Source organism: Trachurus japonicus, chromosome 15, assembly GCF_045865225.1.
Source record: "Trachurus japonicus isolate A0001 chromosome 15, Traja_1.0".
NCBI classification, from domain to species: Eukaryota; Metazoa; Chordata; class Actinopteri; order Carangiformes; family Carangidae; genus Trachurus; species Trachurus japonicus.
The window spans coordinates 24,175,103-24,203,001 of record NC_140921.1 but is presented as its reverse complement, the minus strand read 5'-3'; the positions used below and the strand labels follow the sequence as shown (position 1 = coordinate 24,203,001).

Sequence of the window (27,899 nt, the reverse complement as noted above, 5' to 3'; positions counted from 1 at the left end):
CTCTTCAATTATGTATGATTTCTCTTCTTCTAGGCTCAGTGTGATGTGCTTTTTTTCTGCTTACCCTCAGTGTATCCTTTCTCTCCTGGTAGAAGCACAAGGTGTGTCTATAAAGGACGGCGTGGTAGGAGTTCCAACCTCTGGAGGCTGCCTGTGAAAATAAGATAAGCGTGTGTGGTGCTGACTGGAGGCTTTACATTTGCTGACTGTGCTGCTGGCTTAAACACTGAATGGAGCCGCTCTTACTTTCTTTCCTCCCAGCTGCAGCTTGTGCTTCCTCTCAAGCGTTCCCTCCATTGACTGCAGCTCAGGCTTTCCACTCTGTTTGAAGTAACACTGTTCAGTCATACAAGCTACATTTCTTTTATGTGAAGAGCTGAAGAGATTGCACTAAGTCTCACCAGGGTGAAACAGCGCCCTCCTGTGGCCACCAGCTCTTGCTTCTCCATGTGCTCCAGACTTTGAGAGACTTTTCGTTGGCGACAGGCCCCGTCCAGATCCATGTGGACCGACAGTAGACTCATTGACTGGTCCTGTTCAGAGAGACAAGACACCACAGTCACGACTGATGACAGTCATGTTAGTTGTTCATGCAGTTGTATTAACCTCAGTATCTACACAGTAGAGTGGAAATTAAAGCTGTTGATGGCTAAATATATATTCATGACATGCAAATAATTAACACAGAGTAAACCTCTTAAATTCAACCTCTAGTAAATGAGTCAAGTGTGTTTAAAGGGTCAGTTCACCCAATTAACATAAAATAATATTTCTCATTAACCTCTTTTGGTATCTACACATGGGGTTATTTATGGTTTTATTTATCTTGGCTTCCTTTGAGAGATTAAAATTCTGTAGTTGTCATAGAGACCACTTTATTTCTTTGACTCTGCTTGTTATGCAGTTTATCTGTTTTAATCATCTGCCACATGGACCAAAGATTACTTTTCACCAGTGAGAACAATTAAATGACTTGGACATTTTTTCTGGAATGGTTTGTTAATTTTTTTTTTTTTTCAGAACTGGGTTTTGTGAAAAATGTTTTGACCACAACCAAAGAGTACTTTGGTTGAAGCAGAAAACATAAAGAAATGTTTCTCAAAACCTGGGAAAATAACACCACAGGTGAGTGTAAACAGACGCGACCACCTCATAGGTGTAGACATCACAGTATTTCAAACTCTGACCTCACCTTCAAACAACCTGTGCGCTCATCCACCTCCTCCCCCACATTGGCCTCCTTCCCCTCCTCTTCCTCCTCCTCATCCTCTCTGTACTGATAAATGTATCTCTGATTGTCCCCAACGTCGGGCAGCTTCACCGGATCAGACGCCGTCTCGTTCACCGTCACTGCAGATTTGCTGGCTGCTTCCCTGTTGGGGAACGCTGCCCAGGACCTCCTGTCTCCTATAGCCAGAGGAGGGAGGTGGCCTTTGGGACTCTGCTCCTTGTCGTAACCCAGCAAGCTCTGGATGTGGGAGGGCAGTTTGAACTCGGCCACCAGGAGGTTGGGCGCAGAGGCGGTGACCAGGTTCCTGTAGAGCACAGCTGGCGTCTTAGGTGAAGGTGACCGAGACTGCGGCTCTCTTGATTGCTCCGAGGGTGCGGCGTCTTCCTGATTGGGCTGGTACATGATGTCTGAGCAGATGCTCTGTCTGTAGTTAGTCGTCCGATTCCAGATGTCCTCCAGTTCTTCTTCTTCCTCTTCAAACTGCTGGTGGTCGAGGTGGACAGGCTCTGTCTCTAGCTCTGCAGTGTCTGGAGATGGGCCTGAGGGTGTGACACTGTCCTCTCTTGTTTTGGTGCAGTCTATGCCTCCCACCTCGAGGGACATGAGCCTCCCCACTACTCCTTTGGGCTGCAGGATATCTGGACATGGTGCATCAGGACAAAGCTTGATGCTGCTGGACGTGGAGATCCCAGAATCCACTGAGTCCTGACGAACACTCACACTCACTGTTGACTTTAAGTTCACCACCATGTGAGACGATTGGCTCAGACACTGAAGTCCAGGGCTCCCTTCATGCATACTATGGGGCCTCGCACTTTTGTGATACTGGTGTCCATTTAGGTCTCGAATGAGTGTGTGGACACTAGGGCACTCGTGTTTATGTGCAGCTGTGCTCTGGGCTTGGTTCAAATAGATAGGGAGCTGAGAAGGCTGGATCTTCCCGTCCCTGTCAGCTGTACTGGTTTTAACCTCTGATGACATTTTGTCCCACTCCTGCTCTGCGTCCTCCTGCAGACCAAACTGGGTTTTAGACAGGTCATTGCATGGTACAGTCTGATCCTCATCTTCCACAGAAACAGACAGTGGTGGTTGGGAACTCTTGTCCACATCAGACAGAGCTGTAGCTATAAGAGTCGAAGTTTGTGTCTCAGAGAAGCTGAAATCTGATGAACTGCGCGTGACAGCAGGAGTGGGCCGAGTCTGTTTGAAAGAGCTCAGGGCGGAGTGTCTCTGGGAGTGGGGGTCTGGATCAGTTCCTGTTCCTTGTTTGGACTCAGGGGGGGCGATAGTAATGATGTCCTGAATGCTGGGGATGAGAGTCATGTCTTTAGGGAGGTCAAAGCTGAGCACAGAGCCCAAAGAGAGGAACCTGCAGTGACTTCTCACCTGACTTGTGGAAGATAAAGTGGTTGGCCCCTCTGATACTGCATATGGAATAATGCTGTATTCTCCTGAACACTCGGTATCAATGTCCTTCAACAAGGGATTCTTCATGTAGGCTAGAGCTTCAACTCCATCCCCACTCCCTTGGCTCTTTGGTGAACTCTTCTTCCTCCTGCCTTCCTTCAGAGGCCAAGTATGTGTGTCATATGTAATGCTCTCGCAGGCATAATGAGGCATCCCTTCTGTTTGCTCTTCCACCCCCATGATTTTCTGGATAGTGTGTCTGCGAGCGTCTCTCTTCCTTTTTCTCTTCTTGCCCATCCTCTTGAGGCTGCTGAAGATGGAGCCGTTGCCGCTCCCAGTCAGAGGGTGGAAGGTTACATTGGACGCCTGAGGTGCAGGTGCAGAGGAAGATGGTGAGGAGGATGAGGATGACAGGAAAGTGGGGGAGGCTGAGGCTCCAGAGCGGCTCTTTTGGCGAGGCAGGGTGATACTCTCATACACAGGGGCTGCAGCCAAGTTGTTATCCTTGACATGCAAGTAGGTACTTACCTATAGAGGGAGAGAAAAGGATATTAGCCATATGCATGAGCTGTCATTTCATAGAAGCTGTAGATGCGTTATTGTAAATGGTTATCCCCAGAGAGACTCATGCGTGCTGCAGGCCGGAGCCTCGCAGCTCTCTGCGAGAACAAGAGCTGTTTTATGTGTTACAGATGAATGATGACATGAGAGCAAAACTGACTAAGCCAATCAGCTACTTTTCAATGACAAACATAAGCCTCTGTTTCTCTACATCCTGCTCTTCCAAAAAAACAATGGATTCAGGAATGTTTGAGCCTCACAGCAAACAAATTTATAAAACAAGAAAAACGGAAAGATAAAAAAAAAGAAAATAGATGAAAGGACAAAAGAACATGAACATGATTGCAATTGCACACTTGCCGGACTTAATCAAAATCATATGTGGCTGCACATGTCGTCATATCCAGCTGTAATGGCTTGACCTTTCAACTCTGTGACTAATCTCTTGTTTCTGTGGAAGCCCCAGACTATAAATCATGGTGTGCAGTCTGGGGCCCTTTCTTTAAAGTTCACCAATAGTTCTCTGTATAATGGCCTCTATTGGCGCACTCCTACTGGGAGCCATTTTGGAGCACAGGTTTCACAGGAAGTGAGGGTGAGGTCACTCATTATACGCAACCATGGCACAGCCAGGGAGAGCCAAACAAGACCAGGTTTATATCAGGAGCAGAGAGAGCTTCTGTCAACATTCACAGTGGGGAGATGACTCTGTGTGCTTTCTTACTCATCACCCTCATTCTGTCTCTGTCTGTTTCCAGCTTTAAATCCTGGCTCATTGAACAAGTTGAGTTCCAAAGAAAAGTTTTAATGTCGGAGGAAAGTTGGATTATAAACACACACTGATTCACTGTTTGTTTTTCTGTTAGGACTTTACCCATTCATCTCAGTTTACACAAGACAAGCTGAAAGGGGCCAAGTGACAACTGACAAATTATTGCAAAGATGGATTCACATTCATTCTAGGAAATCCAAATTATACAATTTGTTTTCAGAGCTTCAGACTAACTGTTAGTTCCCCTTGTTAGTGAGGCTGGCCTGTATGACAAGTTACATGACTTGTCATACCCTAACCCTTTCACATTAAAAGCTCCAGAATATTTTCTAGGCTCAACTTCTACAAGCAATTCAATTTTAATGTGAACACAAATCCAGGGTTGGACTAATACTACATACTGGCATCAATTCATTGTTAACAGTATAGCAACAAACCAGAAACACACACAAAACATATTTCTTTCTAAAAAACAGAGCAGAATACTTCTGCGCACTTATTCAAGATCAGATTCAACTGGATTTCATTGTGTTTTAACAAATGGATTGTAAAAGTAGCACCTCTCCTTTCCCATCCCATTAAATATCATATCATAACATAGGCCTATTAGAAGCAGACTTGACTTGGTTTTGAATTTACATTTATGAGTGTGGTTATGTGGGAAATCTGACAGTAAAATGGTTTGTTGTCTTTTCTCACTTTTCTCTCATTAACTGTACATTTTCTAGCCACAATGTCTTTGGAGATGGTGCGAGTGCGAATAGGATTGCACTCTGGCGTGACTTATTTCCTTTTACTCATGGCTAACAGACAGGGCAACAACGTGGGGAAGCAGTAGACCGGTTGTACCTTATAACAGGGGTTAGTAGAGCATGCCACCCCCAGAAAACAACTACACACAGCATGCATCCCCGGCACACTTCGAGACGCAGCATGCAATTCCAATTCACTCCGCGCAATTTACCTCATTTGCACTCTGCCGATAAATCTTTCTTTTTCGCTTTAAACTACCCAAAGTATTTTCCAAAAGACCCTGGCAGCGCCTCCAAAAGTTTTTACAGGCAGAAGATTGAGGCACAGTGGGCTGAGGGAGAAAATGGGGAAAAAGGAAGATATGAAGGCCAAAGGAGAGGGAGGAATGAGCAGCAGCAGACAGCCTAGGAGGGAGATCCCATGCATGTCATTACAGAGAATGAATGTGACTGAATTGTCCTCCAAGAATGGCAATAAATACCATTTACTTCAGCACTTCCAGGGAAGATGTGTGTAGCCAGTTAAACTGTCGTTCTGTAATGCCGTTCACGACTGCTAGTGTGTAGTGATGAATGTGTGTCTCACCCTGTGGACAGGCTGAGAGGCGTCCTCCACTACCTCATCCATCCCAGCAGGTGGGTCAAGCACCTGAACCTGGCTATCTCCTGTGTTACCAAAGCTAAGGATGAGGTTGACGGTGCCCCCTAGAGAGGGGCTATTGGGCTCTTTGAGGACCACAATGGAGGGTTTGGGAGACTCTGCGGTGGACGCCTCACTGCCCCGTGGTCCGATACTGTTCATGACCTCGTACCCATCTTCTGCCTGCTTCTCCTCCAGTTGCTCAGCTTGTATGGACAGGAGGGGCGAGGATTGGCTGTCTCCTGCTGCCTTTAGTTTATCTTCATCAATGGTGATGATTGGGGACTGATGGGACTGGTACACCTCCAGCTCAGGAGCTGAACTCTGGAAAGCCATGCAAGAGAAAATGTATTAATATTTACACTGGTAAAAACATAAAATATAATCTATAGCACCAATGTTTTATTTCAAATAGAAGGAGACATATGTTAGGCATCACACGAGCAACCTTCCCCCACTCTTCATCCACAGCTTGTCCTCATCTTTCAGTCCTTAATTTATTTTTGAGGTTTTGTAATTTATTATGTAATTATTGTGATTTTGTGGTGCCAAAACCTTACTCACTATGTGAGGTTATGTTATAAATTCTTTTGGTTTTTTTCTCTCTTCTCTCTCTTTTTTTACATCAAAGAGCTATTCTTTAAAACATGTAAATAAGACTCCATTCCATTCAGTACAGTCATCTCAATTCATGAAAATGACGCCAATTTATCATTTTTAAGGGAATTATTTTTAACATACAGATCCAAAACTATCCCTATAATAAATGACTTTCTGCTTGTGTACCTCTGTTGAGGGGGAGCACATTGTAGCCTCAGAATAAATGTTATCTTGTGAAGGCTCCTGTCTGCTCTTCTTGTGGAGCCACTGTTGTTTCTGAGCCCTCCAGTGCACCAGGATCCATCCCAGCATGCTCCTCAGTTCCTCCATGCGCTCTCTTACCTGCAAGACAATATTCAGGGTTAGTTAATTGAATCCAACTACTGTATAAAGATCACAGAAAGTGGTAAGTGTGTAACGCTGCTCACCATCTGTGTGAGGTGGTGCTCTTTGTCTAAAACGTCCCTCCCTGTGGCTACCAGCTCATCAAACTCCTCAAACTTTTGCTCAATCCGCATGTCCAGCTCCGCAGCGAGGGGCTTCTGCCCATCCTTCCCAAGATGCAAAGCGGTATCTGAGAAAATGCATGACCTGGTGTCTTCTGTCCATGAGCTATCCAGAGGAATGGGGGGTGGGGTAAGTGGTGATGAGGAGACATGGAACAGAGCTGTGAGAAAAGCCATACATTCACAAAACATGAGAATGACCAGACTCCCCGATAGGACAGATATTCATCGCCTTGTCACACTCGGCCCAGGAAACTTGTGCTGACCTCCTCAGCACATCTTAAATTATACATTCCACCAGGGACCTGCGCTTGACAACTAGAACATCCTGTTCTTTCCTTGAAAAGATATCGTAATGGGCAGATGTTTTCACATAGAGCATTACAAAAGAACGTCTGGCCCAGAAAGGGGTCACAGCATCCCCACGCCCTGCTTACATCATGGCGAGGTAGCTCCTGAAGAAGTCCTGGAGCTGCACAAATTCCTGCAGGCGGGATTTGTTCTCCGTCACAGTCTTTCCTAGCTCGGTCCAGGCCTGCAGCGTAGCCTGGATCTTTGCCCCGAGTACGTGGACTCTCTCTGGGCACAGCTCCTCCAGCCGAGAAGCCAGGTCCTCCATCTCCTTCACCTCCTCCCTGATGATTTCATAGTCAGTCTGTGGAGAATCAAAGTAAAAATCTATCATCTCCCATCAAACCCGGTATCACTCAGACAGCCTGTACCAATTGTATCTCTGTATGACTATGACCTCATCCTCAAAGCTTTATGCATATTATTCAGCTAGAGGCCCATATGGTCTACATATGTGCTGCCACGCTATAGCAAGCTTGCAATCTTGACCATTTTTTTCTCCTTTTGACGAGGCCGTAATTAATAACGTTAGAGGGTTCTCTGGGAGTTATACTTCATAACGTTTCTCAGCTACAGTAAGCCTGAACAACACTGAGTTGCGAATGCCTGTCTGCTGACGGCACAGTTATTTCAGTTTAGGAGATTAGGTCATTTCTGCTCTTCAATGGTATCAAGACCAGACAGCTGTCTGTGTGTGTGTGTGTGTGTGTGTGTGTGTGTGTGTGTGTGTGTGTGTGTGTGTGTGTGTGTATGTGTGATAAACATAACACTGCCCAAAAATGACTCACACAGAACTTTACCATCTCCAACCTCACATCTCCAACCCCATGACCCACGGAGGCACATACACACCCCACCACATTTACTCACAAACACACACACTTTGAGAGTTAACAGAACAGTGACTCACACAAGCATAAATAAATATCCTGTGTGAATAATAAACTTTTGCACGCTCTATGTGTGTATGTGTGTGATTGCATAGCACGGTTTATATAATAAATTAAACACAGCACAAAGCGGGGTGGGCTGGCCCTTTTTTAGATGTGAGAAAATCTGGCACAACAGGAAACACACTGTGGAACAATGTGTTGGAGGCGAGTGCAAGAACGAGAGGGGGGCTTCCCCTTTTTCATTACACAGGGCTTAAAAGTCCACAATCAAGAGCCAGCCGAATGGAATACTGGATCATATTAGCACCAGTGAATCATTTAAAATGTTTACACCATAATTACAACATGTGGCGGCATCCTCCTCTCACCTCCAGGTGGTCCTGCTTCTCCTGCAGAGCTTCTAGGCCACAGCGGTCTGGCTCACACTGGACGGCCATGTCTGTCTCATTCTCCAGGATGTCCAGGGTGAGCTCCTTGCTGCAGCATAAGCACTCCTCCACTCGCACTGCCAGGCTGGCATGCTGGTGAGGCACAAAGTCATCATGAGAAGCCGTAGGATGCCATTAAGTCATTATACTTTTCTGTGTAATATTTGTTTTCCAATGAGAGCCACATTGCAATTTAGTGTAGCTGTCAGGACGTCCCCTCCAGGCGTATGTGTATGTTCTATTTTGACATGTGTATTACTCTTTTTTTTTTTACCAAGAATAAATTGAATTAACGCAAAAACACTCGTGAAGGGGAGTGGTGGCTCGTTTGGGGCCTATTAAAGTACATAGCCACAGACAAAAGGAAACCAGATGTGGCTGTATTGGTTTGTGCAACTGTTTGTAACACAAGTGGAGCAATTTGAAAACCATTGAGACTATTCAGCATCATCTACAGTCATTATAACTTAACAAACATTGTGGCCACCATCAGTTCTAGTGAACTAGAAGCAGAGCTCCCCCTCTATGCACACATTGTCTCTGTACCGACTCCCATCTCCTCACCTTACTCAGCAGCTCCTGGATGGCCTGGTCGTGGCTCTGCGATCGGCCTCGTTCCCTAACAGTGTCATTCAGCATCTCTACAGCCTCGCGTAGTTCCTCTACAGGGTCTCCCATGCTTTCTATCAGGGGCTCACCACCGCTACTGCTTTGGAGTTCCAACAACTGAGGAGATGAGGAAATCTCACTGTGGAGAGGCTGTTAGGTACACAGACAGAGAATTGCCATTAATCAATCTAGATGACTGACTGGACAAATAGTGGACGACTAAACAAGGGTCTGTTAGGCCCAATGATAAAACACATACATTTTAGTCGCACAGATTTGGTCTATGCCCAGATTTGGTTTTGGTCAGGTGTATGATGACATCTACATCTTTTCCTGGTGATGCCCCAATATAATGGAAGTGAATGGAATATAATTTTTTTAACTTAAATTTGGCTGCAAAATCTATACACAGAAACAGTCTCCTGCGCAATTTGTGAAAATCTTTTCATAGGGACTGAATCTTCAGTAGAAAGTAATAAAAAGCATTGAAAGAAGATATTGTTTCTAGAAGAGCACAGTCTCAACACCTCTGCACCAAAGCTATCTGTATTTTTTTTTTTTTTAGAAACATCTAGTGTTGAATTAGATATTTTTGTTTACTTTGTCCAAGGTGAAACTTTGGGCATCACCTCTGGTGAGATGTTTCTCACCTGGCCCAAACTATACTGGCAACCATCCTGGCTCTCCTCCAGCTCCACGCGCTCCAGGAACTCGGTCAGCATTCGTGTGTCCTGCAGCTCTGAGCTCTGCTGGGTCAGGGCACTCTGGACACGGTGATACCTAGGAAACACACGCCAGCAGGAATGTTTTAATGACCAGCTACACCTTAACTGTAATCCACATCCGCATATACAACCCCTCATCCTTCAACACAACCACATTACAGAGACCGCAAGTCACCGTACGAGACCACTGTTTATGTAATCATATATCATGTGTCACATAAACATATCCTGTACTTCAGGGCATGAAGGTACTCTGACCATGTAGAGTTTATACTTGTGATGGTAAAGGGAGCAATTTGAAAGTGTATTTTTTCCAGAATTAATGAGCCTTAAGTTGCTTGTACGTAGCGTTAAATAATGACATCATCCCAACTGTTTTACAGCTGCTTAGTAAGAGCCTGTACCTGCATCAATGGTCTCTCAGACTGCACAAGTGTCCATCCCTGCTCCATAGAACACCCCCACCCTGGAAACATTTAAACTGAGCCCTTTCCATTTCTTTATTTTCTTTGGTCAGTTTTGTGTTCTTTACAGAGTCTGAATTTGTGTTTATGGACATAGGTATGTCCTGTTAAAAAGGCCAACATCTTAAGGTTTTACTGAGAGCTCGTGGCAACAACCTGTCTTTCGTGGGCCAACCAAAGAGAGCCGTCATCCTGCAAACATGGAATGGGTGACTCTGACACACACTGACAAGCCGTGGGTGAAGTGCATGTCAGGACTGTGGGGTAGACCTCACTAAGTGCTGCATGAATCACAAATGAATAAACTTGAGAGTCGTGCAGTGAATGAGCGCATGGAGAATATTTTTTGCCAGGTCTGAGAAAAAAAGCAGATGCCGAGATCTATGGATATACAGTATATTTCTGTGGTTTATGGGGTGAAATTGTTTGTCTTAAATAAGAACAGGGGATTTTATGAATAAACTCTTCCATGTTGAATTGTACACATGGCGAGCATAAACCTGTGACCTCTTGGAAACACTGACAACATTCTTACTTTATTTCCTGACCACAGTGACGAGCAAAAAACTACCAGAGTCTGAAGACTCATCCATAACATCTTCCATTATGGGAGACATCAAGGGGCTACCCCTGACCTTTTCCCTCTCCTCTTATGAAAAACTCACTTTCTTTCCACCTCCTCCATGCGTGCTGGCAGGCATTGTGTGTGTGGGTGACTGTGGCCGTGGAGGCGATCCACTTCTTGCCTCAGAGCGCTGAGCTCCAGGCTGCGTGCTGCCACTTCTTTCTCCAGAAGGCAGCTCTCCCTCTCAGCCATGCTCATTGTTTCAGGGTCACCGGCTAGTGCGGATTCTTTTATGGAAAGCTCCACAGACTCCAGCCAGGCCTCCAGGCTGCCCAGAGCCTGGAGCACTTTAACAACCTGTACAGTAGAGAAACAGACAGGATAATAATGCAGAGGTTTTGCTGCTGCGGTTTGTAAGTGATTTAGTGCTCTGTGAAAACAAACAGACGTAATGCACTGTACAAAGGAGATAATAACAGGTACAGCATATATAATGGAAATAGACTGTAATCTGACCTACATTTATAGTACTAAAAGATTCACACTTTCCAACTAAACCATCAATCTGGGTGGATTTGCAGCTTCTTTCCATCTCCTAATTGAATTATGTGGAAGTACAATTTATATCCTCTAACGTAGCCCTCATAAATTGTCAGGGATCTACCTTACAGACTCAACCAATTAAGGTAGTAAAGATGAAAGTAAATGAGAGTCTAACCGTGAGTGCATACAGCCCAGGCTCTGGGCCAGCATAAAATGTCTCACAATGGGAGAACTGATCCAGAATCATCCGTCATATAACCATAAAGTACCCCTATAACTTCAGAGGTGAGTAATTGCCTCAGTGTGACTCAAGAATTCAACTGCTTGTTGTGAAATATTTTATGAATCTTACTCTAAAACCAAGCTCCTCTGAGGCCTGCAGAAACACAGCGTTCCTCTGGTGCCTCCTCCGCAGCTCTTCCCACAGGACTTCCAGCTGGCCAAGGAACTCCTCGATCTTGGCACTGCCTGGGTGCTGTGCACGGACCAGCCCGCGGCCCTCCTGAGGAAGGAGCGTTAAACCGATGAGAGCATGTGATGACTTAGGACTGGGAATTAAGTTGTGAAATATAGACCTAATCTGAGGCTTTGGGTACCTAAAGCTGTCTCAGATGAAATGTCAGCTCATTATTTGATTAGTACACAAACCAGACCTGTCAAGGCTCCCGGTTTGCAAAAATATGGGGAATGTTTTTATTCAACACATTCATCCAGTGCTTATGTTTTAAGAGAAACTGAATGTGACAGTGTGCCTCCGCTTACCCTTTTAACCACCTCTATCCTGGCTCTGTTAGTGAGGATTTCTTGTTCCAGAGTGTGTTGATACCTCCTGGCTGCCTCCAGCCCCTCGAAGCTGGCTATTGAACACACCTGTGTGGCCATGGACACGTTGTCTTTCAGCCAGGACAGAGTCTGATGTGGAGAGGAGAGACAAACAGGGAAAGAGTTAGAGAGAGGAACAATTTAAATGAGGAGTATCTGATTGCAACAAAGATGGCCTTTAGCTGCCAAGAGCCACAGCAACCACGGTAACAGGTGATGCTGCGCCCCGTCTGACCTTTAAGCACACTCAGCATTTGTTAAAGAAAATCAAGAGAAGAAAAGTAGTAGCACACAGGTCTCGTTTGAACACAACTCAGTCTTATTTAAAAAATGTGACATAATGTCTGCAGCTGCTTATAGAAAAGGGTTTTGGTAACTGATGAGTGCTACCATACTATACAGACTTGACCATTCACAGTAATCAATTCATCGTTGAGTTCACAGCACAAGATGAACTATTTTTGTGACAGCTCTGTATGCTCCAGTCCGTAGCGTGCGCAAGGAGTTTGAAAGGGTGATTTCAGGTGTAAAAAGGGAAGGCAGGTGTGTCCGGCAGGGGTGGGGTCACCTTGTCAGCAGACACAGTGAACTTCTGAAGCTGGATGTGAAGCTGTGGGTGGCCTTGTGGGGCAGTGGCAACTTTGGGTTCTGCTCTGGGCTTCCTGCTGCAAAGAAAACACAGACATGTGACTCCAATTATGACTTACATAAAGACCTCTCATTATGTAAGTCACAGAGAGAGAGGGAGAGAGAGGGAGAGAGAGAGGGAGAGGGAGAAGCCAGGCTGAAATGTCACCTTTCCCCCTTCAATTGATGTCTGACCATGACATCATTTGCACAGGCAGGGCTGTCTCCCATGGGCGAAGAGGTGTGGTTCGCTGATTGCTGTTCCTGGCTCTGGCTGCTCGGTGTTCTCCTACCACTCCCACATTCAACAATACTCTGTGGATGAAAGAGAAAAACTCTCTGTAGGAAAATCTCAAAGATCAGCAACATGACATGTGAGTAATGTTTTGCTTTCTCTGTCAGCCATCCACCCAATAAATGTTGACTAGATGCATAAACATCTCAGAAGGAGGATTTCATGCTGTGACTAGCCACTAGACAATGAGGCATTGCTATAACTCACTGCTAATGTGAATGTTAGAATGTGGCTGGAGGTTGGACAACATGGACAGCTGCCCACAGTAGAGTGAAGTCTCTCCTGTAAATTACCCAAAGCATACTTTCATACAAAGGTTGGCTATTTTCAGTGAAATAACACAGACTAGGCTACAGATACAAGCGGCTTTTTCCGTTTGACAGCATCAAAGTTTGTAATAAAACATCACAGATGGCAGCAAATGTTTAAATAAATGATAATTGCTTTATGAATGAACACATTACGCCTAACAAGGTTGCCAACATGTGCTATACCATTTTGATGACTGAAAAGCACCAAAGAACCGTTGCCGTTGGAAATATAAGCCTTTCTTTAAATCCCCTATGCCCAATTCTCATTAAATAGCACCAGTGTTTTTTCTTTCTCTGATTTCCACGGCTGTCCACTCGGCCTCTGTTTAGAACTATGCAGTACAGTTTTCAGAAAGGTCAGTGCCAGAGCTACAGACTTTGTCTATGTGCAGAAATATATTAAAGACGTCAACAGCCACTAAGCCACTTTTACAACCATCTGAGTAATTTAAAGGTTGGCCAAAGGACTCTGCAGCAGGATTTCCAATGAGAGCTACATGTAGGCCTATCTGGACTATTGCAGAGTGGGATATCCTGATAGTCGGTCCTTTTACCCATTGCAGTTCACTAGAAAACACACTGTATTGCAACAGAGTCCAACAGAGGTGCAAAAATATTTTTGATGGTAAGAGATATCACTAAATTAAAATGCTTTCTTTTTAGCTACTCAATGCACTTTACATATCAAATCGAATTGGTATAATTCTGACCAAGAATAATAAACTGTGAGTTTCGTAAAAGATTTTTATATACTGTACTGACATTTCTCTGCTTAACTGTACTGTATGAATAATGTCACCCATGCTGTGTCAATTGTTCTATATAAGATAATGTCTTTTACATATGCCAGTAAAAGAAAGTGCTGGCACAAATATGGTCTCTGTAACAACCAATAAAGCAAATATGCATCTGTCAGTATTTTCAAAAAAAAAAAAAAAAAAATCAAAAATGCTGAATTTACACAACAGCCAAAAAGCAGAAAATATCCATTAATAATAATGTTTTATGGAGGAGATTTAATTTAATCATGTTATTTTCTGACTGGGCTTATAGAAGACATGAGTCAGACAGAAAAGTGTCGCCTTGAAAATTATGTGAGAGATGCAGTAAAGTAAAGGGGTCTAACATCATTTACTAACATGCCAGCCATTTTATAGGCAAGTCTGACTTTCAGAGAGCCACATTATCGGCCCATTTATGTGTTCAAGCTGCAAAACTAACATTCTAGTGTGATTCATTTGACAGGGCTGATAACCATCGCTGACGTCTCCTTCTCAGATATTTGCTTCTGTCCTTCATCCTTCACAGTGGCTTCCACTGTAAACAAGTCCTGTGGTGTACTTGACATCCCCCTCAGCCATATGAAAGAGAATTATGTCAGCTGCAGCAAAAAGAAAATAGCCAACTATTGATTTTCTATGTCGTATTCCATGTTATTCTGTGTTTTTGGCCTCATCCAATCATCTCCCTTTTCAGCATTCTTCTCCCTGTCTCAGTACTGTTGATTCTTATCTGTTTTCTACTGAGCTCCTCTTCCCCTCTGTGTCTTATTGCAATGTGCTATGAAGTGATGTCAGCCAAGAACTATCACTTAGCACCAATCCCATCTGGTCTGCAGCACCAGCATCTGGCTACAATTAGGCTGAGAAACAGACGATAGCCATGTTTACCTCCAGAAACAAGAACCTATACCACCTCAACACACACATGGACATTTAGATAATAATACCTGTATCCATACACATGCAGACACTAAAACCTTATACCTTTAATTGGCAGAGCTAAATTTCACCAGAGGTAGAGACCACGACAAAGAAAGTGTTTATGTGCAAACATGTGTCTGCAGATAGACTGAGTGCTGTCTACCAGCATGTATGCAAATGTTTCAGAGTCACTACCAGCCCACAGACCTGTGCAGCTGGATCTTTAAAAACACTGTAATCAGTTCAGCACACCCAGAAGCTGAAGTCAGAATGCTGCTAAAAAATATGTGACAAATTACTTACTTACTGTTCAACTAGTGGTTATGCCTGGCGCTAAGTTTGGATTTTGGGATCCCAGGTCTTGTTTGGAGTCCATAAAGAGTAACGACTGAAGCTCTCACAGACAGCGTAGTCAGGTAACTCCAGCTCCTAGTGTAATAGAGACCGCTAGCTGCACTAAGAGACCTCAGGATGGCCATGGAAACAAGCTCAGTGCCCATTGGGGGAAATATCTGAGCCAGGCTTGCTGGCCTGATGGGCTCCCGTCACAGGTGGCGAGGCCACGGGGCCAGTAACGGCCTCAAAACAAGGAAATAAAGTGAACCAGAAAAACTAGGAGAATGGAAAGAGTGAAGTTTTCTCTCCTCAAGCATCTGGGCACTTTCTCACTGGGCAAAATGAGGCCAGAGAGGCTCAGCAGGGATTTCACAAGAACCCAGGGTCAACAAAGGGGAGGAGCACTGCATTATGGGATGCCTCTGGGCTGGACCCAAATAGCCACTGTGCATTCACTTATACTGTAGATTGTGAAGAGATTTAATGTGCTAACTTAAAAGACTAAATATACATATAATCACTGGTTTTTAACACACCGCACACTTAAATTTCTGAATACCTCCTCTTCTAAAAGACACAAATAGTATTTCCTCTTAGGTTTATGGGCAGTGGGATTACTGTAAGAGCACCCATGTGTTCAATAAAATGTTGGTAGGCCTCCAAGACGAGGAATGTCCTATCTGACAAACCCACATGCTCTGCAGATAGACCATTCACCCTAGACTGATCTACAGTACAGACCATCTATTAGTACAGTATTAATCCAGTGACTGTGTATTTTTGTTAGAGTCGTTTAAACCCAAGATATTATTCTACCATAAAGTGAAATGTTGAAAAACATATTTGCTCTGGCCCACCATTCAACCATGTTGTACAGTCATGGTTTGATATTTCTCATGGAAACTTTTGTAATCTTTGTGCCAGGGTAAATAACACTTCAAAAAGGTCTTCCTGTGACTCCTACAGGGCAATATTCATAACATTTGCAGACTAAGGTTCTTGTGAAGAGATCATTAAGTCCTGCGGGAAAATAGAGCAAAGATACATATCACAGTTTTCAATATAATACCGGCCTCTTAGTTTTAGAGCCAAACTGTCAGTCCCAACTCTCTTATCAAGAGTTTCCTCAAATGGGACCTCAGATGATGTTATTAAGTGCAACTAACTAGTTGGTAGGATGAAAAACCAGCAAAATATTGGGTCCCAAGAATAGAAACCACTGCTCTACAGCACATTTGACTGACTGCAGAAATCCTGTTATTTTGTAAAAACCTGCTTAAATTGTAAATCAGGCATTTTCCAAACCAAAGGACACAGTGCGTCATTATCTGCAGCCGCAGATGTCGTAACACTGGAAGAGGCTGAGCTCACCGCTTGCCAGCACTGATGGCGTTGTTCTCTCCCAGTCAAGAGCCACAGTGTGGTTTCTCCAGTAATAGAATGGAATACCGTAGCTACTTACCACACAGCCTTTCAAACGATTCTGCTCCTCCTTCACCTCCTTTCCCATGATCCTTTGAGGCTCCATTCCCAAGTTGGACTGGGGGCCTTTCGCCAGTGTCAGGGGGTCAGCATCTTCCCTGGTGAAAGTGGAGCCAATGGGAGAGAGTGCGTTCCTGTCACTCCTGCAGGACGAGAAGAGCTGCAAGTTACATGTGGTGCCGACAGCAGGGCTTCAGAGGCCCATAGTGAACTCCAATTATGGCTCTGAAGTTTTTCTACCAGTGTTTGTGTTATTTGGTTTAAATAGCCACGAAACACAGCTGATAAGACAGATGAGATGATGTAATGTTTGGATCTAAAGATAGCTCACTGACATGTGAAGCTCTAAGCCTGAGAAATATTTGGAAAACAGGAGATGTTGGAGATGGATGTCAGTACTGTGGAAAATTTTGGCAAGTCCAATGCTTTAAGGCAGAACATAAGATAACATGAAAACAACTAGCCAGACTGACATTTGTCATTTTTATTCAAAGTCCCCAGAAAATGGCTCCTAATTATTTAAATGCACTTCTTAAACCAGAATTCATTGATCCCTTGAAGTTTTTACCATCACCTCCAAGTTCCCATTTTTATGAAAGAAACATCAAAAGTCCAGAACAGTTTGTCTTGAAATGTACTGATGCTTCCCAGAAGATAGGCCTTTATATTTGGACGCAATTTCAAAGCATACCACATGTTTTACTGTGCATGCTGTAGGGCTGCAACCAGTGTCAGTAATTAAGTACGGATTCCAGAGCGCGATGAATATGTAATTTCTTCTGCTTTTGGTTCTCAGTTTACCGCATATTTCAAATGTGGCTCATTTGGTAGATAGTGTTTCTGGTAGTATAATGATGAACAAGTCTGAATTCTCACTGTAGGCTATTAAAGTAACAATAAATCTGTTTTACAAATGCTGTAAAAAATCCAAAATATTCTTGTAAACATGTTTCAGCTTAAGCAGACTATTCAAGGTGATGGCAGGAGTTTAATAGCGAGAAGAGAAGAAATCACGTTGCCAACTTAACTCAGTGCTCCAAGACATTATTCAGCTAGTACAGTAAGCAAACATTTAGTCAAATTCCAGTGCAGAAAACCCAATATTATAAACCAAAGAGTGTGTGGTGAGTGATGCTACAAGTGGCAGCCGGTCTCCAGACACCCAGATGGGCCGGTCCTCCACTTTGCTTATAATTTTTCAGTGATTCAAACCCAAATTAAACATGCCTAATCAAGAGAGAGACAGAGGGCTCATTTTCATTTGGAAAACTTCTTCTAGGTTTTGCCAGTGTAGACGTTTAATGTTGGGTACCAGATGAGTAATTACAGCAAAATACAGTTCCAGCTAAGTGGAAACCTGTGGACGACCAGTTACTGGGTGAAATGGTGCATTTATTCACAGGGCCACCAAAGTTTCTGTGGTATATGCTTGGTCTGTTGTCTTACCTGAAAACCCTCTGAAGAAGCGCCCAGCAGTCCTTCACCTCGCTCTGCTTCTGTGTGACTCCGGCAGCCAGGGCAGGATGGAGATTGGACAGCTGGGACACCATAATATCGAGCATCTACCACACACAGGCCTGTAGGTTACTCAGAGAAGGCTTCGACAACACACTTGCAAGATCTGAACAAGAGAATGAAAAACTGTTTCCTACCATGATCTGACTGGCAATGTCACGGATTTCTCTGTCTCCAAAGCTGTCCAGCTCTTTAGACGCAGATCTGCTTTTCTTCTGATAAGTAAAGAGAAAAGATAAGTAAAAGCACAAGTGAGACAAATGTGAACCTTGGGTCTTACAGGAAAAATAACAATCAAGTTGACAGGGAATTTTACCATGTTGTTAATAGCAAACACTATATTATCAGCCTGCTGGTAGAACGAGGACACCTCCAGTGCCAGCTGAAGATTTTCATGGTAGTTTTTCAGATGAGACTGGACCCTCAGCCACCTACACAGACAGCAGATGGCAATGCAAGTACGTTCAGTCTTCAGTTCATCTTTAGATTGAAGATGTTTCATGCAACATACCAGTTTGACTTAAGAGACAAAGTGTACATTTTATTGATGTGTTTCCTCCTGGTGGAGATGTTTTTGCCATCTGTCTTCCCTTGTTTCTCCAGTTTTAGGGCCAAGTGGTTGATCTCCTCGTGAAGGTTTCTGTATAGCTGCTCATCCTGCAGGGAAACAGAGGAACACGATCCAACTATGACCTCAGATGTCTTTACCATACACCCTGGGAGACAAATTACACTCGGCCATAGATAAATGACTTGGAAACCCCTACAAAATTGTAATATAAACCACTAACACATGGGAATGTGTATAATTTTACCTCAGGATAGTTGTTTAGCATGTATAATCTTATTCTGCCAATTATTAATAGTTCTTTTACAATGCTCACCTGTTTCAGATCTAAAATCCTCCTGGTAAGCTGCATTTTGTCAACATTTTCCCCCAGGACATTCACCAGAGACTGCTCCTCTTCCTGCTGGTACACATAAAAGTCAGTGTTTATATCCCCCATTTATCAGGAAACCAACCATTATTTCTTTTCGGAGGCACCAGGATTACACCACATTAGCCCTGCTACCAAGGAGGATGCTAAACAGAAATAGCCGTCAGCATTACCAGAGAAACTTTGAACCTGATACTAATGCACAGAGGAAAGAGTGAGAGGATCTAAATGAAGAATGCTGTCTCCTCCAGGGATGGATGCTTTATAGACTTCATAAGTAACATCCCCCATTACGTTCCTACAGGTCCATTATCAATCATCAGTTCCCTTGTGCCAGACATGGACGTGAACAGAGAGATAAACAAAGGCCTAAAACGCACTCGGTGATTGCTTTTTGATAATGACAGGCAGATGTTTTACACTGGTGATTATACACAAACAAGAGATGTCTTCAGGACACTGAGTTAATTTCCTGTATTAGCAAGTGCTGTTTTTCATGCCAATTATCTTGGCAACTGTTGATTAGAGCTGTTTGTCCTCTCAGACTCAGGGCCGAACTATGTGAGAAATTTAAATGAGGGTGCATAAAAATAATGCGAAGTACTTCACATTTCATCCTGTTTCACATTAGTGTTAAACTTGAAAATGAGAACATAGATAAACCAATAGAAAATCTAAAATACAATACCACACAAACTGAGGATGAAAAAACAACCAATATCATTTATTACAGTTTTTCACAGAGATTCATCATGACAAAGCAGCCAAAAGTGAGAGGATATTTTTGTTTACCTTCTCTTTAATCCATGCCTCCAGCTTGTCCACTTTTTTGTTAAACTCCTGCAGGTTCTTGGCTCCACCAAGGGCCTTCATCTGATTGGCAGCCGTCTGCTTTAGTGTGTGCCACTGATCCCTGAGCTGGCTGAGCTGCTTCTTCACCAGATCAGAAGTAGGGTTCAACTTGCAGATCAACTGCTCACCTGTCTTTGGAAAATAAAGAAACATACAGTCATTGTTCATGTTCAGCACAGTTCAAGCAGTATAACAGTGCGTATTAGAGTACAATTGACACCCCCAGTTTTGTCAGAGTCTTGATTTCACAACTGTTGGAAAGCTGCCATTCATGTCTTGGATATACCACTGAAAAATATCCTGGCTCTGCTACTACCCTTCCTGGGCTGTCTGAGTGTCAGAGGAGGTTAATTATCAGCAATGTACCATTTCCAAACATTGTCCTCTGAGGGAGAAAGAATAAACTGGCTTGACAGAGCCGTCTGGAACACTGAGGGTCTGCTTTTCTCTCTGGTCCACTGGAAATGCCTAGGAGACTGTTATGTTATGTGTTATGTGATTTGACGGACTATTTTAGCACCAAAGACATTGATTAATGTTTCCATTCAGATTCCCATTATACCTAAAAATAGAGGAAATAATTATTTCAAAAAAGTTCAAATAATTATTTCCTTTTGGATGTGGGTTGCTCTACTGTGCCTGCTCTTGTTAGATGGTAATATTTCAGTTCAAATCCTGCTTCGTGTTGAGTCATTTTGTTACCTGGTTGAGTTGAATTAATGTGTTCTCAAAGTCTCTGAGGTCTCTATGAAGCGTGTGCGAGGCTTCCTCCCAGTCCTGCAGAGGGCAGCGCTGAATATTACAGCCATCCTTCAGATCCTGCAGTTTGCCTTTGATCCAAGCCTCCGCCTACATCACAAACAGACACAGGCAAAAAAATGGTTAAGACACTGCACTTAACTTTACACTGTACACAGCATAGTCAACCACTTATCTGTTTATAGGTTTGATTCATCTTCATGATTCTGCTTCATATTAAAGTGGACTGAGAATAAATCAGCTTCAGAGACCAGATGTAAAATAACACGACAGAGATCTTGTTAATGAGCATTGACTCTTTATAAGGAAGTGTCATGTCCACAGTGCTTTTTGATTTTGGATGTGCAATTTGGCCCTGGGTGAGTTCTGTATATTCTATTCTGCACAATAGAGAAATGATACCATGACGCACATGTGAAAAAATGTGCTCAACAGATGAGTGGTGTGTGGATCAATATGACACACTGCAATCTGACAAAATTACTATCAGATTTATTTTGCAATGTGTTTCATAGAGATTTATATCTAGAGCTTTTTACCCCCCAAGACTCATCGACAACAGCGGTTGCCACGGCGGTGAACACGCTCTCGTTCTGACTGCTCAGGAGAGCAAACAGGTCACTTTTCTTCCCTGACTGAGAGTAACATGGAGCCTCAGACACATCAAGAGCAGCCCTTTGTTCTCCGATGTCATATTATGCAGAACAGAAGTTTCTCTTGGCAAGTGCTGGACTCTATTGCATAAGGCTAAGTCTTGCAGAGCAAAGTTCTCTGGCAAAATTTGTATGGAGTGAGAAGTGAAAACCAAGTGGCCAAAGTCAGACAGTGTTATAAAATACATTATTTGTTTTCTACAAAGAACTTAGTGTGGGAAGTCCACGATCCACATGAGTCACAATAGTCGAATGGATTAATAAATCATCTATTTCTGCCACTTCTTAGATTAACCCTAAATTAATAATACAGTTGATAAAATCAGCATAATGTTATTTTGGACATTTTTTATGTATTCTGTGCAATATTAAATCATAATTAAGCAAAAAAAAAAAAAAAAAAAATGGTACAATGTTACATCAAAGGACTATTTTCCAAGAAAATCCAGCGTGCTTTATATTGAATAATAGACTCAACACAAGCCCCTTTCAAGACCGCACACTAAACAAGTCTTTGTTCTAGATTAAAATGTGATGTCAATTCTCCTCAGAGAGGCAGGTCATTAACTTTACAAGGCCCCCGGGGCAGCAGAGGTATTTCTGGATTGAACAGAAGGAAAAGAGCTTGACAAAACAGGCCTGCCCCTATCTCCTCACACTGGCTCCCATGGCATTATAATGACCTCATACAGGAAGTCTATGATTCCCTTGTTTCTTCCTGTCCACTCTCCACCACAACAATGGTCTGTTTATCGAAATGTACAGTTGGGCCTTAGTCTAGCCATGAACAGTAGACAGCTAAAGCATGCAGTTGAGGCTGTAACACAGCGTCAGATGTTTTGTGTCAAATAATATGCCACACAGGAATACACCACCACAGTCAATACAGAACAAACTTTAAAAGATGTGCTCCATGTTTTGTGAATGTAAGATCAAACCACTGACTGTTTTTCATTGTCTACAAGCTTCGAAGACGTCACATTTGAGAGTTTTCGCTGAAAAACAAGGCCAAAGAGTGCACATCATTACTCTTTCTAAAATGTTTACCAGCAAGTCACATTTTTAACCTCTCTAGTGAAGCAATTTGACCTCCAGAAAACTGTGAGGAAGTTTTCTCTACTTTCTCTATCAGGGGTGTGAGATGGTGAAAGGGGAGATGTTTTGCAGAGCAGGCTCACAGACAGATGGCCCTGAAAGAATCCGCGCTCTCCGTGAAAACCTCACTTCCACTTCCACAGTGATTTGACACTGTAATAACACATTTTCATTAGTAATAGCAGTTTTTTGCCTGCTGTTGTAATGCTCCACAGATTGTTGAGCCCCTTGAGGCAGATTTGTGATTTTGGGCTTTATAAATAAAATCTGACTTGCCCAACCAAATCCCTGTAAAGCACACAGATCCCCAGGCACCAAAACGTCAGAGCTATTTAAAGTACAATCTCAAATAAAGTTAAAATACTAAAGGCTGTTCCCTCTAAAACCAACAGAAACACACAAGCTCCAAGTAAGAGCAAAGGGGCTGCTAAGCTTGTTAACATTAACGACGTGCTACGGAGCTGTTTTCAACACATACATACATCAGTTTCTTTCAGCTGATATGACCAATAGTGATTTCTTATTAATGGAAGTTCACAGCCTATCACTTGGATAGTTTTTCAACAGAGATCTGATCCCAAAGCCAACTGCTGGACAAAATGTCCCTCTGCCGAACTCGCTGAAAAATGTCCTTGTATGCCGGGGTGAAAGCAGTGATGAGATAACACAACCAGTTGTGCTGCTTGGCTGAGTCTCCCTGGGCCATAGGCGTGAAGAGATGGAGCCAAACAATGATCTCATCCCTAAATAATTGCTTCACTTGTGGCGGTTTCCCCTCCCTCTCTTCCCTCAGCTGAACACAGCTCATACAGTTCTCGGGACAAAATAAGAACCAGTACATATTTTGTTCTCCTCGGACGGTCATGCGACAGGCAGCTTTCATTCTGACTTCATCTCAGAGGCATAACTTGTTGCTTTTGTGATGAACCCAGTCCAACCTCTATTCATTCAGCATCGGAGGAAATGAGATATTCTGATAAGCTTTGTTTTGAAATGATTTAAAACATCTCCATCTGCAAAATATGCATATACTGGAAAAGTGAAGTGGAAAAAGCACACTCTTCAAAGATTTTATGACTTTCCAATTATATGAGGGAAGACAGAAACGCAAGGGGAGAAAGTGCAGCAATAGCTTTTCTTAAAAAATTAAATTCAAGGATTCAAAATGATGTAGCATGTGACAACATGTTGGTGTAGTTTAATTTGGATGCTAATGTATTCGTCACATTTTACCTGCAGTGCTTCCTTGTTGAAGAGCGAGTTGCGCTGTGTGAAGCAGTCACTCTGCGATGTGACAGCAGCTGGAGAGACTTCATTTGGTGTGCGTGGATGACTTTCTTTCCTCTGTGGCTCTTTCTTCTTCAAATCAGGAACTGAAATCTGTCAGAGCCAAATGAAGACGACAACATGCTGAAAACATGACAGCTATTTGAATTTGACTGCAACATTAATCTTTTTTTTTTCTTATCAAGATGAACACCAGATGACGCTTGCCTCTGATAAGAAGTAAATACAGTTAGCACAATTAGGGGATGCTTAAGTGTCCATTTATGTTAATTATAGCCTTTTTCCACCCAGAGACATTAACAACATGTGTCAGACTGGCCCCAAGGTCCCTCTTAACAAAAACCTACTGTCAGCGCTATGTGAGATGAAATGAACACGACTGGCACAGCTTCACTAATGGACAAGCATTCCTCCTGCTCTCCAATCAGGAAACATCTGGGCACATGAAGGAAACAGGAGCGGACAGATCCTTGGATGTCTGACGTTTTTTACTGTCAGCCTTACATGTAAACATATCACCTTTAAAGAACTTCGGTAGATCATGTTCACTCTTCCATCCCTGAACGGGTAAAGGCACCACCACCTTCTCTTGTGGGATTATACGTTTTATTATTTATTTTCTTACCTCTTGTATGAATAATATATTAGCAGAGGAAAATCAAGGCATTGTTGTGGTTACAGAAAAAGAGATGATGTGAATGATTACTGTAGTTTTCTTGTCCTAAAAGGGGAAATGAGGCCATTGCTGTGTCAGAGTGTTATTATAACCAGCCTCCATAAGGACTTGACTTCAGCAAGGCTTTTCTTTTGTTAACATCTTCCCTGACCTCATGTTTTCCAGTGAGCCCTGCCTCTGCGGGGTCTGCTGTAACACAGCACTTCATCCACAACACACACACTGATGACTTCAACAAGGTACAGGCCAAATCCAACAGCCCACTGACTTTAAACAGTATCCATACAACATACATACACTTCTGCAGACGGTTGCTTTAATGTACTGCAGGCAAACAAGGGGAAACAACAGGCTATTTGTGACGCGTTCAAAGACACGTTGCTCCCACAACTCGTTTTCCACCTCTGTGTAACTTTGCTCCAAATGTATAATATAATAAACTGAGTTTGGCGAACACACCACATGACTTCACTTCCTAAACTCCAAGAGATTCATCAACTCCACAGCTGGCTATTAAGACCCCACTGCCTCACAACAAAACAACACTGTTTCTATAGACTGAAGAAAACATCAGTCAGACACAAAGCAGCAGGCTATCAGAAAAAATCTGCTGCTCATAGAGTGAGTTTTTGAATGAAACACACTTTTTGCTGAAATAAAACTAAACACAGTCATTGTTTTTCTTTTCTTTTCAAAGCTAGCTATTTGTAGCTTTTAATGTAGCAGTTAGTGAAGCAGCGTCTTACCTGTTGGACGGATTTATCTCCGTTCACTTTAACTCTGGTCTGCCCTTGTGTGGACTGAGGCTCGTTACTGCTGTCTTTTCTGAGCAAAACCTAAAACACAAAGGTAAGAAAATAAGAACATAATCTGGGAAGGACGAGGGAAACTATAGCAGTAACAATTTACGCAAACGGTAAACTGCAATTAACATTTTATAGAAGATGCACGTGCCCATGGAAAATACCACAACGGTCGACGGTTTATATTTTCCTCTTAAAACAAATACAGTTTTTTTTTGTAAAAAAAAAAACAAAAAAAAAAGTTTTTTTTTTGGCTTTGTCTATAAATAAAGGTGTCAAACTCTATGTTAAAAATATTATAATTCATACCTCAAAAATAATTAAACTACAAATAAAGTTGAGGAAAAACGTATGGTATGATAAAACATTGTACCCTGTGCATTTTTCGTTGTTTGCCGAGTTTGAGGGGTTTTTTTCCCTGTAGAATTTTTTTTATCAGAATTTTTAAATGTAAATAATGTATTTTTTGTGTGTATGTGACAAACATCATCAACATTTTACGTATAGCCTATCTGAAAACCTAAATTTTGTCTTGAGTGAGGAGAAATGACATATTTCATTCTAATCTGTGCCTTTTCCTTTTTAATTATGCTGCAACATTAAAAATAAATCACATCCTTTGATATTTACCATTTCCTTTGTGTTAAAATGTGTAGGTTTTTATTAGTAAATGAATACTGTACCTTAAATTGAGAGCTGGGTTTATTCTCACAGCTCACTCCAACAATCCTTGGCAGATGTGGATCTGATGTGCTTGTGACATTGTTGTTGTTATTGTTGTTTTCAGACGTGGACCCTGTGATGGAAAGCTGTGCCGATCCAACTGCCAACCTGCCCTCTGATCTTTCCTTCCCAGAGATTGTGATCTTCTTGATGGATCTGGAGACAGCTGAGGGGGAGGCAACATTTTGGTTCAGGTGGTCCTCCGCTGCCATGTGCTCTTGGACGTGTTTCACCGGGGCTACCTGCTTGACTATAGGTGAGACAAGACAGGGGCCATGTGCACAGACCTGGGATCGACTGAGGTAGAGCGAGTTCAGGTTGTGCTGTAACGTGCAGTTATCCAGACTCGGGCTCTGTAGATAACTCTGAGTAAAATCCTGGCATTTTGTCACAGCTGGGACTGACAGTCTCGTCCCAATGGTGAAGGGCTGCACCTTCCTCACAATGCTTTCAGACATGACCAGTGTCCTGATAAGAAAACAAAAATAAACTGAAGTCCAAAATGAGCTTTCAAAAAAAGTCTGTCACATCCCTTTGTACACCCTCCTCACTCAACAGTTGTCCAGTCTGTGTTCAGCAGGCGGGTGGAGGGTTGAACAGAAAGTGGAGGAGGAAGAGCTCAGTTCTCCACCTTCTTGTGCATGTTGAGAATGCACAGCACACAGCCCAGGACGGCTTCCTTGGACTCCTGGGATCGAATGCGGTCCCAGACGTGGCGCAGCGCCGTGCCAAGGTGGGCAGCGCCTGTAGAGAGGCTTCTCCTGAGGAACTGTGCCACTGAGCCTGCCAGTCTGCTACTGAGGAGCCTGATAACCAGGGACCGCAGCAAGATGAAAACTGGCATGCTGCCTGACTGTGCTGTGCAAGAAAAAAAAAAAGACAGCTCGAAAAAGGAGGGGAAAAGAGGAGGGCTGGTTAAGAGAGGGGATGAAGTCACCACCTCTCCACTCACTCACTCTCTCTCTCTTTCTCTCTTTCTCTTTCTCTCTGTCAGGAGCGACAGAGCAGAGAGGGGGCTGTAAAGCCTGGCTGTCAAAACTTCCCCTCTGAACCCGAACAGAAAATCTGCCCAGATAAGAGTAATGGAGTCAGAGTGAGAGACCTCTGTTAGACCTCTTCAATCACAGCTTATCCTCTATGAGGTAATATCCTCAGCTTGAACACACTCACACTAACACACACACACACAGCCTCTACCTTACCTCCACCTCGTGGAAGTGCAGAGGAACAGATTCAGTCCTGAGGTGCAAAAATTGCAAAGCAAAAAGTCCGTCAGAAGCTTTAAAAAAAAAAGAAAAGAAAAAAAGTCCAATGTAGTGTGGTCAGATGTGAGGAGAATAAGCTTCAGAGGCTCATGTGAAGGCTGCCTGTCCAGGACTGAAAGTGCTTTCCTCAGCTCTGAGTCTCCTCTGTCCCCATCAGTGAGGAGCAGTTGTCACACAGGTTACAGCTGAATGGAGCAGAACGTCCCCGTGGCTCTGCTCCTTAAACCTCAGAGCTGCTGTTGTGACAAGTGTCGGGGGGCAAATAACAGTCAAACAGATGATAACCCCTACCACTCCTTAATGGTGGCCAGGGTTCAACAGAGCACATGCTGGGCTGACTGATTGGAATGGCAGGGGTGGCGTGAGTACGTGTGGGGAGTGGGGATTACTGGGTGGGGGTGAGGAGGGATGGGGGGGTGGGGGGGGTGGGGGGCAGACAGCAGAGAAAATATTTGCAGGGAGCTGAGAGAAGAATCTGCTTCCACTGGTGAAAGCTTTTCCCAAAAAAGGAACTCTCACTCTTCACTTTGCTGAACCTCTGACGTGACCCCTGCACCTGGCCCACTGGCTCTCAGGAGCAGTTCAACCACTTGCAACAAAACCCAGTGAATCTAATTAAAGTGAGGTTATGGCGTGCTTCGTTTTACAACGCAGTGTTTTTGAAATTAGTTTTCACTAAATATCAACCCATGTAGTAAAATTACATAACA

At 43.3% G+C, this 27,899-nt stretch overlaps 2 protein-coding genes across 10 annotated transcripts in view; both read right to left on the bottom strand.

Annotated features, from left to right (window-relative positions):
- Window positions 1-26,382, bottom strand: part of mymx (myomixer) — a 28,912-nt gene extending 2,530 nt beyond the window's left edge. For 2 of the 9 annotated variants that reach the window (XM_085800656.1, XM_085800657.1), the window contains exons 1-28: window positions 25,885-26,382; window positions 25,145-25,234; window positions 23,669-23,815; window positions 20,631-20,777; window positions 19,869-20,060; window positions 19,023-19,109; window positions 18,677-18,795; window positions 18,455-18,569; window positions 18,276-18,353; window positions 18,070-18,185; window positions 16,604-16,766; window positions 12,666-12,811; window positions 12,438-12,534; window positions 11,810-11,959; window positions 11,400-11,549; window positions 10,605-10,861; window positions 9,401-9,530; window positions 8,706-8,900; window positions 8,082-8,234; window positions 6,907-7,124; window positions 6,392-6,575; window positions 6,150-6,305; window positions 5,310-5,687; window positions 4,936-5,055; window positions 1,193-3,166; window positions 402-533; window positions 247-321; window positions 65-151 (exon numbers count right to left, since the gene is read on the bottom strand). In XM_085800656.1, the coding sequence (XP_085656782.1) occupies window positions 65-151; window positions 247-321; window positions 402-533; window positions 1,193-3,166; window positions 4,936-5,055; window positions 5,310-5,687; window positions 6,150-6,305; window positions 6,392-6,575; window positions 6,907-7,124; window positions 8,082-8,234; window positions 8,706-8,900; window positions 9,401-9,530; window positions 10,605-10,861; window positions 11,400-11,549; window positions 11,810-11,959; window positions 12,438-12,534; window positions 12,666-12,811; window positions 16,604-16,766; window positions 18,070-18,185; window positions 18,276-18,353; window positions 18,455-18,569; window positions 18,677-18,795; window positions 19,023-19,109; window positions 19,869-20,060; window positions 20,631-20,777; window positions 23,669-23,815; window positions 25,145-25,234; window positions 25,885-26,382 (6,354 nt within the window). The remainder of the gene's footprint in view (window positions 1-64; window positions 152-246; window positions 322-401; window positions 534-1,192; window positions 3,167-4,935; window positions 5,056-5,309; window positions 5,688-6,149; window positions 6,306-6,391; window positions 6,576-6,906; window positions 7,125-8,081; window positions 8,235-8,705; window positions 8,901-9,400; window positions 9,531-10,604; window positions 10,862-11,399; window positions 11,550-11,809; window positions 11,960-12,437; window positions 12,535-12,665; window positions 12,812-16,603; window positions 16,767-18,069; window positions 18,186-18,275; window positions 18,354-18,454; window positions 18,570-18,676; window positions 18,796-19,022; window positions 19,110-19,868; window positions 20,061-20,630; window positions 20,778-23,668; window positions 23,816-25,144; window positions 25,235-25,884) is intronic. The other 7 variants (XM_085800660.1, XM_085800658.1, XM_085800661.1 and 4 more) reach the window with 7 other exon arrangements.
- Window positions 26,383-26,543: 161 nt separating this feature from the next.
- LOC146973756 (protein myomixer-like) lies at window positions 26,544-26,768 on the bottom strand. Its single transcript, XM_085800666.1, has one exon. The coding sequence runs from the start codon at window positions 26,766-26,768 to the stop codon at window positions 26,544-26,546; it is 225 nt and encodes a 74-aa protein (XP_085656792.1).
- Between the last annotated feature and the right edge of the window lie 1,131 nt (window positions 26,769-27,899).